The sequence below is a fragment of the Gracilinanus agilis genome, chromosome 5, assembly GCF_016433145.1.
Source record: "Gracilinanus agilis isolate LMUSP501 chromosome 5, AgileGrace, whole genome shotgun sequence".
NCBI lineage: Eukaryota > Metazoa > Chordata > Mammalia > Didelphimorphia > Didelphidae > Gracilinanus > Gracilinanus agilis.
Genome location: NC_058134.1, coordinates 51,873,586 through 51,888,694, shown reverse-complemented (window position 1 = coordinate 51,888,694; position 15,109 = coordinate 51,873,586). Strand labels below are relative to the sequence as shown.

The following is a 15,109-nucleotide window of genomic DNA, read 5'->3' as shown; positions in this document are numbered from 1 at the left end:
AAATACTGCATATTGGTTCCAAGACACAAGAGCGGTAATAGGGGTTAAGTGGTTTTCCCAGGGTCACATAACTAGGAAGTGTCAGAGGCCAGGTTTGAGCCCAGGTCTTTGTGCCTAGCTCTCAATCCACTGAGCCATCTAGCTGTCTCTAAGCTAAGGTTTTTGTTTTTTTGTTGGTTTTTTTTTTAATGGAAAAAAATGTCTCCTTAAGACTTTCACACTTTGAATTGTATCCTTAGAACTGCCACATTTGGCTGAGCTTCACCATCCATGTCTTTCCCATCAGTTTAAAATTTTGCGATCTCTCCTGGGAAAGGAGCATGCGCTTTCTTTTTAAACTGTATGAAAGAAAGTGAGCAGAGGCTAATTAAGTAGAAGTAAGGAAAAATCATGAGAAAGTATAGCTTTTTAAATGGGGTTAATGAGAATGAAATACTCACCAGAAAATACTAATAAGTGGAATATCTGTTGTCTATATTGGACCATAGAAATGGGTGAAAGAGAGAAAACCAACTGCTTAGTGCTTGCTGAGGTGATTAAAGGACTCAGTTATATCAGTTGGCCCAAGTAATCCTGAAGAAAGATTCATTCTAAACAAAATTACAGGAGAATTCACCTTAAACTACTTTCTTTAAGTTGTAATAAATATAGGTCTATGTATGTATATATATAATATGTGACATATATATACATATATACCCCAAAGCAATTGGCATTTTATTATCAGCTAATGATTTCATTGTCTCCTCAGTAAGAAAATCTACTTGGAAAGCAAATTAAGAATAAATTAATTTATAGTAAACAGAGTTTGAATAGTTAGGCATAAGTTCAATACCAATCAAAGTACCTGATTTTTGCTCCTATGACATTTAGTATAGGATCTTAGCATTTAGCACTGAAAAGGGGTCTTAGAGATAATCTAAAATAACCCTTTTTTGTCTTAAAGGTAATAAAATTAGAACCCCAGTTTAATGCCTTACCCAAAACCCCACAAGAGTATCCCAAAGTTTAATCTGAATTCCAATTTTTACATGTTTGGATGTATTTTCCATTGTGCTGTATGCATTATGTCTTCCCATTTAAACAGATTATCCTATATGCTGCTTAATTGTATTCTTCTATCTTTAAGAAAATGATTTAGAAAAAAAATACAGTAACATCTCCCTTTGGTTCTAAGGGCAACATTTCTTTAGATTTCATTCAACTTTTTTCTCTCTCTTTTTCTTGATAAAGTTAAACCAAAAAAACTTCTGTAATCTCATTCTTGGAATAATGGTGGAATTTTGTGACAATCCCAAAACCTCTGTTCATGTTAATACTTGGAGAGGGAAGAAAGACCAAACAGCTGCCAATCTCTTAATTAAATTGTGGAGAGAAGAAGAAAAAATCTTAGGAGTAAAACGTGATGAAGATGGGAAGATAATTGGTAAATATAAGCATATTCATAACAAGAATGGATTAAAGAAAAATGAACAAAATAGACATTTTGGGAACAGAGCAGCTTAAAAGTATCAGACAAATATCACAGAGCTTCATCCTTGATAGGGATGAGTTGAAACTACAATAAAATCTTTCTGCCAAATGGTTAGCGGAAGCTGCCAGTTATTGGGGAATCACTTTTATTAGTCCCTTGTAATAGGTATTTGTTGTTTTTCCAAGTTTTCTCCCCTAAACAAGATCATATCACCCTTGTTGTTGTTATTATCATTAATCTTCATGTTCATTTCAGAAGTGTTCATTCTCCCCCTCAAAGCGGAATTTTAGAAATGACAAGTATCTAAGATATTCACCAACCCGCCCCTATCTTGTAGATGAGGAAATTAATAGTAATAATTGCTCAAGCTTTTGTTAGAGTTTTAAAGTTTGTAAAGTTCTCCTTCCAACAACCCTGTAGATAGGAAATATTCACCTTATATGAATGGCAAGTCTCAGAGAGCTTCAGCCACTAAGTACCAGAGGCAAGTTCAACACTGACTCTTCTGACTCAGAAGTCTAGTACACCCTCCACAATACTACCTTGTTGAATAAAGTTATTTATTATGAGTGTTTCCCCTAAATAACCCTCAGTGAATGTGTTAATGGAACCCAAAAAAAATCCCCTCTGTTGTAGCTAGCATATGCTGAAAATTTCTATAATATCCTGAGCGGTATGCCACAAGCCCCAAGGACACACCAGAGGCGGACTCCTCATCAGGCTCCTTTTCTTTTTTAAACCCTTACCTTCTCTCTTAGAATCAATACTAATTTTCTGTTTCCAGGCATAAAAGCAGTAAGGGCTAGGTAGTTGTATATATAAACTAAAAATAATGAAAATATTAAATATATAATATAAATGCATTTATATTATATTCTGGTAATATAGTAACCCAGACTCTAGTTTTACAAAGTAAAACTGGAATGCTAAGTATTAACTAGCGATTACCTGCCTTAATAAATTAGAAAGTACTTTATAAACATAGTTGGCACTAAATACTGAATGTAATGTAATAAGGATCATTTGTATTTAGCGTATTACAAATTTTTTATAAGTGGATAAATACTCCAAAGGAACATGAGAATACCTTAAAATGAATTTTTTTCACTGTAGTTTACTCTTCCCTGTGAAGCAGTGCTTCCATGACTAATTTATGCACATCAAGGTTTGAATCATACAATTGTAGTTTTTAAGTTTCCTCAGAAGCCATCTTGTGCAAGTCCAACCCCAGTTACAAATGATTTCTGCAATATCTCAAACAATCCTCTAAGTGTTAAGACAGTTTTTCTCACATTGAGCTGGAATTTGCCCAATTACAATTGGGCTAAAAAGCTTCCATTCATTCTCCTAAATCTCTTCTCCAATTACAAATCAAGGAGGTTTAATCCCTCTCCCCCAAGACAACCCTTCATACATTTGAACACTGCTGTCATCTCCTTCCCTTGTTTTTTTGTCTCTCAGCTAAACATCCCCAGTTCCTCCCACAGATTCCTTCCAATAGTTTCCAGCCTGAATAACCTCAGGACCCCTGGGCCTTGCTGCCCACCCAATGCTGAACCCTTTAGGTTTCTGGACCCTTCCAGCTGCCCTGCAGCTGAACTCTCTGTCTGGTATTGTCTGCCCCGTGAAAGCAGGAGCTCCTTGAAAACAAGGGATTCTCAAGATTTTTCTTTTTGTATTCCCAGTACTTAGCACAGCCCTGGGTATATAATAAGCACTTGATAGATTTCTTTTCATCCATCCATCCATTCATTCCTTTCACTCTCCAGGTTGCTTCTCCCTGGGTAAAATCATGCTTTGCAAAAGCAAACTATACTTTGTCCTCATTCCTCAATTACCAGAAATCCCACATTGATAAAATAAAGATTAATGACATGTACTATATAGTTCATTAATGATATCCCACTATATATATATGTGTGTGTGTGTATAGATATATGTATGTATGTTTCCTAACAATCGTTTTATTATCATAGTTTTATTTAAACCCTAATTACTCTAGTTATTTATTCTTAACTAGAAATATTTCCCCCAACAGATTCCATTTAAGTTAATCATTATCTTTATTACTTTTTATTTTTAATTACTGAATCATAGAATAATTTTTTATTTATATTTTAGCACACCAAAAAAAACAAAAGATGAGATGTCATTCTTAACCTGAAATTATTTTAAAAGTATCCGAATTAAGCGAGGTAGTTCTAGGATAATGCCCTTTTAAGTAAAATTATTTCAAAATCAGTTCCATGTTTTAAAAGAATGAAAATAAAAATTCTCAGATTTTCTCCTGAATAATGAAAAAAACTGAGTGATAATGCTGTAAAAAAAATTAATAATACAGACAAAATTTTATTCATGTTATGTATGTATTAATCTATTAAATTAAAAATTAATCTATTAACTAAAATAAATTTCATAAGAAAGTAGATATGTACTCTAATAATTGTAATTCTCCTGTTTTATTTTCCATGATATTCAACATTCAGATGCAAAGAAGCCTCTGATTACTAGCTTTCAAGAAGACCAAAAAATCATTCCAATGCCTGCCAGCTGTCCTACTACTTCAATCATGGAGGTGTCTGAAAACATCAGAGCAAAAATTTATGCTGTATTAGGCAAACTAGGTAAGAAGTTAGCCGTTAACATGGCCAAATGGTATAAGACATTGCATAAAATCACAATCCATGGCATTTCTGTCTTGGCCCGGTTACTGTTTTACCCTTGTCTCAGTCCATTGCTGTCCCCATCGTTTCATGATTCCTTGGAAGAGCCGCCAAACACTGTGCAGTCATTTGTGTTTGCTCTTCCTCCCTTTCTCCCTCTCGGTCTCTCCTTCCTACCCCTCCCTTTCTTTCTCTCTCTCTCTCTCTCTCTCTCTCTCTCTCTCTCTCCTCCTGCCCTCCTGCCTTCTCCTCATATTCTACCAAGGTCTCCACTTTCCAAGAGTTCGGGCCCAGACCCCTCTAAGTCCCTGGTGGGGTGGCCCTTCAAACGCATTTCTATCTGTCCTGATTTGTTATCTCCCCCAAAATTAGTGTCAGCTTTTTCAACTCACGGACTGTCTCACCTTTGTTTTGATAGAATTTATAACCAAAAGGGTAAGTCGAGGCAGGCTTTTCCAAGCAAAGTTATGATTTTAGATGAAGGTGCTGCCCACCATTAAAGCGAACTCTTGCCCCCCCCCCAATTTGGAGGTACATACACTTATAGAAGTGCAGAACAGGGAAGATTAGGTAACATCATGGATTTAGGAAGTTGAGCCAAGTGGCCCAGGCACAGAGGGATGGCCCCAGCCCTCTCTTGTCTCTGAGGAATGCCTTTGGGGATTTATGGGGTCCAGCTGCCTCTCAAGGTCCTAGACAGGAGCTGCAGACTCGAAGGCACCGGCCTAAGATAAGGCCACCTGAGCCTGACAAGCAGTGGGGCTTGGACAGGACAAGGTCAGCTCGTCCTGGGCCCGAGATGGCCCAGAGATACCATGCAGCGCCGGGGCCTGAAGTACTGCGAAGTAAGCTGCCTCCCCAGCAGGCCCCACTTGCAGGTGTTGCTGAGATAATAGTTCCCAGGCTCCCAGGGTTCGGGGGACAGCCAGAGCTCCAGAGCCCGCCACACAGAGGAACACTGAACTTTTGAACTCAGGAGCTGCTTTGCCCAGAAACAAAAAGAAGGAGGATTTGCTCTGTTACATCAAATACGAACTATGGTTACAGGGTAGAATCACTTACAAAGCGGAATAAAATACGAATAGAATTGAATATACAGTAGCAAATCAGCATCTGCTTCTTTCAATTCTTCACAGGCCCCCCGAATCTCTGAACCAGGTTTGGAGATGGAGGGCCATGACTTAGGCAGTTACAGGACAGAATCACCTTTTCCTAAGTCCCATCTTTGGCCACAATTTTCTGTGTCTTTTCCCCACTGTCCAGTGTCTATGAAATGGCCCCTTTGCTTTCGCCACTGCTCCTCTCCCACTCTATGTGAGCCTTTTCCCTAGACTTCCCTTCTTCATATGTTCAGCTGGCTGCTAGAACAGCTCCCAGCCCTGGATCTTAGCTCCTCTCCTCTGTCCTCAGCAAATTAACCCTTCATTTTCGGGTGTAGTGACCTCCCTGACCAGCTCAAACTAGCGCTCAGATGCATGAAGCCCCCAACAAATCCCCCCATGCTCCATCTTGCCCTGACCCAACCATAGACAGCCTTCCGCTCTTATCCTCGGTCCCCCCCACAGACTGTGCTCTCCTGGAGCGGAGGGACCCTTTCCTTTCATCCCACTCAGACTCGGTACCCAGCAAAGCACGCAAATGAATCTGTGAATAGCTCCGGGATGCTATTCTTTAATTCACTGTATTGCATTGCCGAAGCTAAACTGAGGCAGCCTTCTTCTGTAGAGACTTTCACAGCTTGGACCTACCCTCAAGAATCTGCCATTCTATTAGGGAGAATTTTTCAATTCTACATTAATAATAATAAGATGAGTTTAGCCATCATCATAATAGGGAGCAATAGTGCCATGCCACTGAAGGTTCCTTGCCAGCTGGGGAGCCTGCTTGTTCATTCTATTCAATTATGGACTAATGGAAACTTAGAGATGGAAGAAACATTTGACATCATCTGGCCCAGCTCCTTCATTTTCCACATGAACATGCTGAGGCCCAGAGTAATTGAGTGGCCCAGGGTGACACGGGGATTCACGTACAGAACAGATATTCAAAACCAGATCTCTGATCCCAAAGTCAGCGCTCTTCAAGGCCCCTGACCAGTAGGTCAACAAAAGTCTTTTTTATACTGTGGAGCTACCTCAAAACTACTGTACCCTCTTTCTCTTCTAAATTAGCTCAGAAATGTTCTCTTATTTTAAAAATCAAACAACCGAACAGAAAGGACAATTCTTCTCCCTGCAGTTACTATAGATTCATGGGCCTAACACAATCAGTCACAGAAGGAAAGTGTTAATAAATTGAGTTGTGGCCAAGAGTGGCCAGCTGCCAACATTCGTTTCAGTGAAAAGTAGGTGTTTTTTAATATCTCTCCTGCTGTTAAAGTAATTCCTTTTTTTTACAAACTTCGTTTAGATTTTGAAAATCTACCAGGCTTGTCTGCTGAAGATTTTGTCACACTCTGTGTCATACATAGATATCTTGATTTTAAAGTGAGTATATTCTTAATGATTCTATAATTAATGTGCTATGTAAAAATCAGCACTATGAGAGGCCTGCTGTTACCTCTGAGTACTTTATGTTGGTGATAGAGGATTTGATATTGTTATAGAAACATATATGTGTGTGTGTATATATATATATGTACATATATGTATACTTGTTTACACCCTCTTCACAGAACAACCTTAGTTCTTTTTCATTCAGATTAATGATTTACATAAGGTTATAGAACATTTATATACAAAAATTCAAAAGGCAATTTTAGACTTAGTTACAAAGTTTTTTTAAATAAGGTTTTTTATTAAGATATTGTGGACTTTTTTACATCACCGTGATTCCCACCCCCCATCCCACTCCAACCCTCCCAGAGAGCCATCTCCTAAAACAATTCATATTTTTAATGACAAAAATAAAAGAGAAAAGAAGAGAGAACAAACCAGCCCAACTGCTCAGGACATCAGAGAAGTCAGAAAATGTTTGTCATGTGTAGCACTTACAGACCTGCTGCAGTCTCTCCTTCCTAAGTAATTTTGCAACATTCACTTTGGACCTTTTTTTTCCCAGAAGCTTCTTTCTGACTGTGTTGTAGTCTCTGAGAGTATTGTTTTCTTGGTTCTACTTCCATCGTGCTAGATCAGTTCATAGAGATCTTCCTATGTTTCCATTTATCCCATTCGTTATTCCTTATAGCACAGAAAGATCTCCTTATATTCACATACCACAATTTGTTTAGCCATTTCCCTGATTGATGGGCATCTGTTTCCAATTCGCTGCTATATATCTATTTTGGTGTATCCTTGGGGACTTTCCTGTTGTCAATGCCCTCCTGGGGGATAAGCTAGTAACGGAATATTTAGAGGCATCTAGGTGGCCAGGAGTCAGATTCATCTGAGTTCAAATCCAGCCTCCTAGATGTCTGACCCTAAGAAAGTCACTTTTGCCAAATGGGGTCACAAAGAGTCAGAAGTGACTGAAAACAACAACAGAAAATGAATATTGGGTCAAAATGTATGGATATTTTAGTCATTTTATTTTAGTTCAATCTCAAATAATTCAGTTTCAGATCATTTCAAATTTATTTCCAACATGGTCATACTGATTTACATCTCCAACAACCAGGTAATAGGGTGCCTATCTTTTCTCAATCCCTCCAATGTTGACTTTTCCCTTCTTTTATCATCTTTGTCAGTTTGCAAATCTCAGGATTTGGGATTTGGGATTTGGAGATTTTATTGTTGCTTAGTCATTTTCAGTTGTTTCCAACTCTGTGACCCCTTTTTTGGTTTTCTTGGCAAATATACTAGAGTGATTTGCCATTTCCTTCTCCAATTCATTTTATAGATGAGGAAACTGAGGCAAACAGGGTTAAGTGACTTGCCTAGGGTCACACAGCTGTGAGTGTTTGAGGCTGAGTTTGAACTTAGGTCTACCTGTAGGCCCTGCGCTCACTGAGCCATCTAGCTTCCTAGTTTGGATTTTAAATTCTATTATTATTATTACTAATTGTTATAATAGTGATTTTGGTTAGTAACATTGATTGTGATTTGGAGCATTCTTTCAATTGTCTTTTAAATAATTGGCTTCTTCTTTTGAGAACAGTTTGTTCTAATCTTTTGATACACGTATTGGAAAGTGGCTTTTGGTCATATATATCCCTGTAGTTGGTTGGGTTGTTTTTTTGATGGTTTTTTTTTTAATGCCTCTGAAGAACCAGTAGTTAGAATTAAGTTTTAAAAATCTTTCAGTGGTTACACATTCTTTATTTAATGAATAGTCAAAAATAATCAATTTCAGTATTTTGCTATCACCTCACCTTCTTTTTTTTCCCCTTCCCTATTACATAGGGTTTTTTTTTAAATAAGTACTCCCAGGATACTAGAAAAATTTTTGATGATCCTGTAAATGTTCTCCTTTCCTAAGCAAATCTGAGCAACTTGCTTCCTAAACAACACTCCCCATCAGTTTTAGAAAGATTAAAATTACAGTATCTTTCCTGAATTGATGTGACTTTTATCTTAATTTAAGTAAATTCCCTAATATTCAACAAGAGCAAGTAAGGAATGCCTTATGAATAATTCACTCTCCTGGCTGGAGTAGACACATTTCTCCATAGCTGAGAAGGAAGCAAGTGATGAGTGCCCTACAAGTGATCCTATATCTACCCTACATTTAGTCCAGGGCCCAAGTATCACTGAGGATCTGGGAAGTGGAATCAAAGCAACAGAAGCCAGATCAATGACTAGCTGCTCCTACAACACAGAAAATAGTGAGGATCATGAACCAGAAGGCAATAGCAGTTAGGTTGGATTATGAGTTAAGTGACTTAAGAAAAAACCAAACCACAATAGAGTTATGTGGCTGTACTTTAATTGGGTTATTATGCAAACCACTTAATATATGGTACCCCCATCTCTTACAAATAGATGTCTACTAAATCTATAAATGGCATAAAAGTACCTACTATTCCCAGGAGATAATAAAATAACATCTGAGTAAGAATATAATATTATAGGCAAGGAGTCAATTCCCTAACAAAATCTGGAATCAAATGGGATAAGTGCCAACATTTATTTATACTCACCATAAGGTTTAATGTCTTATAAAAGATTGGGGAGATATGGAATGAAATCAATGAAGAAATAAGAGTTGAACGATTCAGACCCATCAGTGCTGATAAAAACACACTGGAAGCTATTACGGAAGCTTCGGAAAACATTGGGAAAATGGTGGTGGCGCTGCAGAATGAGATGGTTGAAAGCCAACGAAACCAAGACATGCACAGTGAACAGAAAGATTATATTAAGGTGAGCTAGAGAGAATGTCAATAGTAAAAGTCCACATGACTCATGGACTAGTCAATGCAGAGAGACGTTATTGAAGACTAGGTTTGCTTACTTTGCAAGAACTTTTATTTGGCTTTTTTTTTTAGTCCTCCCTCAGGGTTACAGGTAAAGCTTTGGAGTTAAAACTATAGCTTCAGTTCCTCCTATCAACTTCGTTTTCTAAAAAAGCTATAATTGAAGCTCTTCAATCTTTCATTTTCTTTAGTTATAAAGGGAAATAAAAATTTTGAGTGCAATAGAATTCAAAAAAAGCTCCAGCTTTTATAAACTATAGAGACAAAAAAATGGCTATGGGAGGGGGGAGGGAAAGAAAATGATTCATGTAATAAACATGAAAAAATATTTTAAAAATAAAGTTTTTTAAAAACTATAGAGACAAAGTTGGAGAATATCCATGAATGATGGACTATATTGGCTATGGCCACAGATATTTCCAGAATACTGTTGACATTTGAGGTCTCCCTGGATTTGTTTTGAGTTCTTTTATTAACTGCATCACTGCATGATCTGAAAAATCACTTTAACTTCATAAGCTTGGATTCCTTTGTACAATAAGGATAATATTTGTCATATACCAAAAGAGTACCCAGAGATATGATAATTAATCATTGAAATATGTAAAATGCTTTAACTGAGAAGTAAAGGAACTTTTCATCTTAAAAATGCAACTAAAACTAATCAAATACGGCCTTCTATGATTAAACCACCATTAGTTTTGTGATTATCCAACTGGTGAATCTTTTGCCAAGTTCCCTGGCTTTGCTTTGACATTCTTTGGTTTAATAGCTATCACATGAATAATAAATGAATTTCCATGCCCCTGAATAGTGGAGATCCAGAGCTGTCTTTTAAGAGTAGACAGTTGTAATAAGGGAATCAGTTGTATAGATGAACAATTATAATACAAATTAAAGGATATGCACAAAGAGCTGGGAGAAATTCAAAAGGAGGTGATATGGAGCACTAGAAAGGGCATGTGATTTTGGACCTAGGAAAACTCAGTTCAAATCTTGACTCCAACATTTATTAGCTTGGTGACCCCAGAAAAGTCATGTTACCCTTGAGTTTCTTCTTAAGAAACTCTTGGATTAGGGGCAGCCAGGTTTCTTAATGGATAGAGACCCAGACCTGGAGATGGGGGGTTCTGGGTTCACATGTGGCCTCACATACTTCCTAGCCATGTGACCCTGGGCAAATCACTTAACCCTCATCACCTAGCCCTTGCTGCTCTTCTGCCTTGGACTCAGTACTTAGAATCAAAGGTAAGGGTCTAAAAAAACAAAAAAGAAAAAGAAAAAGAAAAAAGAAAAGAAAAAACCCTTGGTTTTTTTCTGTGAAATGAGGATAATAATTGTGCCGCATGACTCACAGTATTATTGTGAGGAAAGTGCTTGAAAGCCTGAAAGTGTTACATAAAGGTGATGATGTTATTATCTTCATTCAACAAGTATTGATTAAGCACATAGACCCTGTGAAAGACAAAAATGGAAGGAAAAAAGTCCATACTGAGCAATCAGACTTGCTTTTAAAAGACTGTGGTGATTATAAAAGCAATCTTATCATTTTATACAGCATCCCTTCAATTGGCGATTCAAAGAGTGAACTGTTCATAGCTTAGCCATACAGAAAACAAAGGGATTTTTTTCATTGTAAACTTAATTCTATCTTTTATAATGAGCTATATAGTTCTTTTAGCCATTTTATAAATTGCCTGAAAATTTACCTTGCTGAGAAAGAGTTGCCTCCCTCACAATCCAGGGCTTTCTAAATAAATACCTTGTCATCAATTCAGACACCAAGAACAATATTCCTCGACCACACATAGAAATATTTTAAAATAAAAAGTATGCATATGTTTTAAATTAATCTTCTACAAATATATCTCATTACAGATACATGCCACTCATAAGCAAAGGGACATGGCTAATAAATCTTGGGGAAAATACTTGGCTAGAACATCCAATTCTAAAGCTTTAAAGGTAAGATTTTAGAAGAATTATGTTCGCCTAAGAAGCAATTATATTCATTCAAATACTAATCTGAATGCAAAAGCAATATTTTTCATATTTCTGGTAGCATGTAATATGTATGTATATATGCATATATACATATATATATATATAGCTAAAGCAGATCAGATTTATAACAATAGCTGACAAAATATGGAATTTTCCTCTTTCACCAGAAAGTTCCATGCGTTTCATGGAATTTATGTATCAGAGAGAAAAACAAATGGCCTCCCTGGCCCTGAGAGGATTTTATGTATATGTATATATATAAACTTCCAAGGCAAGATATGGTAAAAGCATTAGTGAGAGAGCACGAGGGATAGAAATCGTATATGGCTGTTACCTTGTCATACTCCTGCATCCAATTCATCAGTGAGCTAACTTTTCTGCAAAAATCATTGAGGTGAGGGTTAGAGATCAGGAACAGCTTTTCCACATTAGCCTGCCTCTCCGACTGCTGGTTATTTCCATGATCACAAAAAGAAGGCATGCAGGGAAGCAGGGAACAGAGACTAGAAGGGAAAAGCTGATCCCCCTGACACTGTCCAGGACTGGCAACGTTTTGCTTTGCTTCTCTTATTGGAAAACAAAGCCCAGGCAGCACAATTCAGAGAATGGAGTGCATTGGAAGAGTAAGCAAGGAAGTCACCTCAGAGGAAGTAACTTCAGAAATATGTGTCCTTTGTTTTCTCTTATACCTTTTCGTTTCAATTTTTGGAGATACTTTATTCAACACCGCAGACCTGTCACCAGCTAGGAGATTGCCAATATCAATGCCTTGCCAAGGACGTACAGGTCTAGTCCAAATATTGGCATTAAAAAAAAAAACACTGGGGTGGGGGTGGACAAAGAGCTCCCAGGTGTACCTCATTTGGGGAATGGCATCCCCCCCTCTAATCTTAGTTGCAAATCAGTCCCAGCTGTTCTTTTCAGTTTTATGAAACAATCCAGAGGAGCTAGTATCCGGCTCCGGCTCCACAGGCCGGTCCCTACCTCCCCCTGCCATCCCCATCTCACCTTTTCTAGTGATTGTTGAGTTTTAGTATGGCCACAGTAAACTATATCAATTTATTACATTTTAATTAACTTTAGGCACATCCTATCAATGAATGCAAAATGGTATAAAAATTGGCATGAATAGATTTAGTCCATGAATTGAGCCAGATTCCCCCAGGCCTACCCTACACCGTGATTTTAAGCCAGTTATCTCTACAAACAGCATTAACTTTTTTCAGGTCACTCAGCCTTATTTAATACATTAAAGATGGAACTTTCTAATATACTTCTAATGGCTTTAGAACTTTCAGAGGTGCCTAATGAACAGCCATAGAATAAATTTGATATGTATAAAATATAGACTTAAGGGCAGCTCAGTGGATTGAGAACTAGGGTTAGAGATAGAAGGTCCTGGGTTCAAATGTGGCCTCAGATACTTTCTAACTGTGTGACCCTGGGCAACTCACTTAACCCCCATTGTCTAGCCCTTCCCACTCTTCTCCTTGAGAACCAATACACAGTATTGACTCTAAGATGGAAGATAAGGGTTTTAAATAAATAAATAAATATTAGTCTTTCTGCCATTTTGAGCACATGCTATTGAAATTTGTCTTCTTTTCTTTTTTTTTTTTTAACTTTGCCTTTTCTGTATATTCAGAAAACCAAAAAGCTTCAGGAAAGGGCTATTGAGTCTTCTCGACCCAAAGGACAACTGCAGAATGCCATGGTTCACTCAACAGACATCAAGGGCCTGAATATAACAGTAAGATTTTTCTCCCTTAATTTAAGGAACCTGTTTTCTTCTGTAGATTTAGGTAAACAAGTTAACAGTGACTTCTGGACAGATTTGAACTTTGCTGATTGTTTCTGATCTCACAAAGGCCAGATTTGTTCCCCTCTGGAGCACCCCCCCCAAAAAAAATCCAGATTACAAGTGTAGCTAGTGGTGATCTCATAGAAGGAGAAGTGGAACCCATCTACGAGATTTTTCTTCTTTGATGACATACGTCCTCAATATCTTACCTAGGCCCATTGTTTGGATGATGCAGAAGCAACATTTTAAATCAACATATCATCCTTTTGAAGAAAATGGTTGTTAGCAATGTTTTTCTCCAAAATAATCCTTAGCTGACATTTTCATTTGAAAACATAACTATCATGTATTAGAACAGTAATTGCTTCAGTAATTCACATGTAGGTGATGCTTTCCATTCACTAGCTGATAGCAACCCTATCCAATCCATTATTCACATCACTATCCAAATGATATTCTTAAAGCCCAGATAGGACCTACTCAGAAAGTTCCAGGGATGCCTTCTGGCCTCTTGTATGAAAAATGAGCTCCACTATTTGGAAAACCTTTTGGAATCCAACTCCAAAGCTTAAGCCCTAAGCTCCAGAAACCCATTTTAGGGCCCTATTACATATTATGTTCCTTCATACAGTATTTCCTATTAGTAATTTTAGAGATACTTAAAATATCTTCCGGTCCTTGCAAGTCAAGAATTCAGCCAAGTGTTTGCTTGAGGCTTGATATTCTCATTTTAATTGCATTTTTACGTAGTGTTTACCATACTTGTGATTCGGACTAAAATACTTGACTAAATGCATTTTAAAAAACATTTATTAGTATAAGAAGGGAAACATTTAGGAAAATTCTGTGCTGATAAGACAAAGTTACAAAGCCAAAAAAGCTTGATATCTAAAACCTTGTGTACACATTTTGAAACAGGAAAACAGTGATGGGAAACTCTTTGCAACAAAGATAGAACAAAAAACAGATGGGCGAAGCGCTTCAAAGAAGGCCTTAAAAGACCCGCCTCCCCAACAGAATGTTTCTGTGAAACATGTCAACCAGGAAAACTTGACACAGAATTCTCTCACAGACACATCAGAAGCTCAGACCAAAAAGCTTAAAAAAAAAGAAACAAAAGATAATCAAATCACAACGAAAAACACTAAAAGCACTTGAAACCGCCACCGCTTCAAATTAAGCAGTTCTGTCATAGTTAGAAACAAAAGCTACCACCAATAGATAGATGAAGTAATACTAAGAACAGTACATGTGTATATATTTAGTATATAGGTGTGTGTATGCATATATGTGTGTGTGTATATATATATATATAGACACACAGAGAATACTCATATAAAGCAAAAAAACTTGAAGAATTATGTAATTAATGCAAGAAAATTCTTCTGCAGTCTAATATCACATAGCAAGAAAAGGTCTAATAATGAATATAAAATTTTAGGAAGAGTAGCCTAGATTTTATCCCAGTAGAGTCTTTTTTTGCCTATGAATTTTCCATACATCAGTTGTTGCCTCTTATACGTCAGAGATCTGTGGATTCATGACAATGGGTTCTCCTTCCACCAACATAGATGTGAATGTTTCTGTGCTCTGGCCAAAAGAAATTCATCACCCTACAGCCAATCTGATAAACCCAACCAGACCCTTCCTCACAGCCTTTCCAGCTTGATAGGGCCAATCAGAGGACGTAGGTACCAGCAGAGTTCTTGAAGAACCTGGGTTGCTGCCGAGATCCTCACAGAAGAATCTATAGATTAGCACACATCCCCACCATCATCGATGGCTTTTTAAAAGCACTTGAAAACTTGTGAAAA

The 15,109-nt window shown here is 37.3% G+C and overlaps 1 protein-coding gene across 1 annotated transcript in view; it reads left to right on the top strand.

Annotated features, from left to right (window-relative positions):
* CFAP69 (cilia and flagella associated protein 69) overlaps positions 1-14,500 on the top strand; it is a 71,480-nt gene extending 56,980 nt beyond the window's left edge. Inside the window, 7 exon segments of the mRNA XM_044678915.1 lie at positions 1,234-1,426; positions 3,961-4,098; positions 6,547-6,623; positions 9,240-9,437; positions 11,369-11,455; positions 13,140-13,244; positions 14,214-14,500. Of these exon segments, the coding sequence (XP_044534850.1) occupies positions 1,234-1,426; positions 3,961-4,098; positions 6,547-6,623; positions 9,240-9,437; positions 11,369-11,455; positions 13,140-13,244; positions 14,214-14,453 (1,038 nt within the window). The 3' untranslated portion in view covers positions 14,454-14,500.
* The last annotated feature ends 609 nt before the right edge of the window (positions 14,501-15,109 follow it).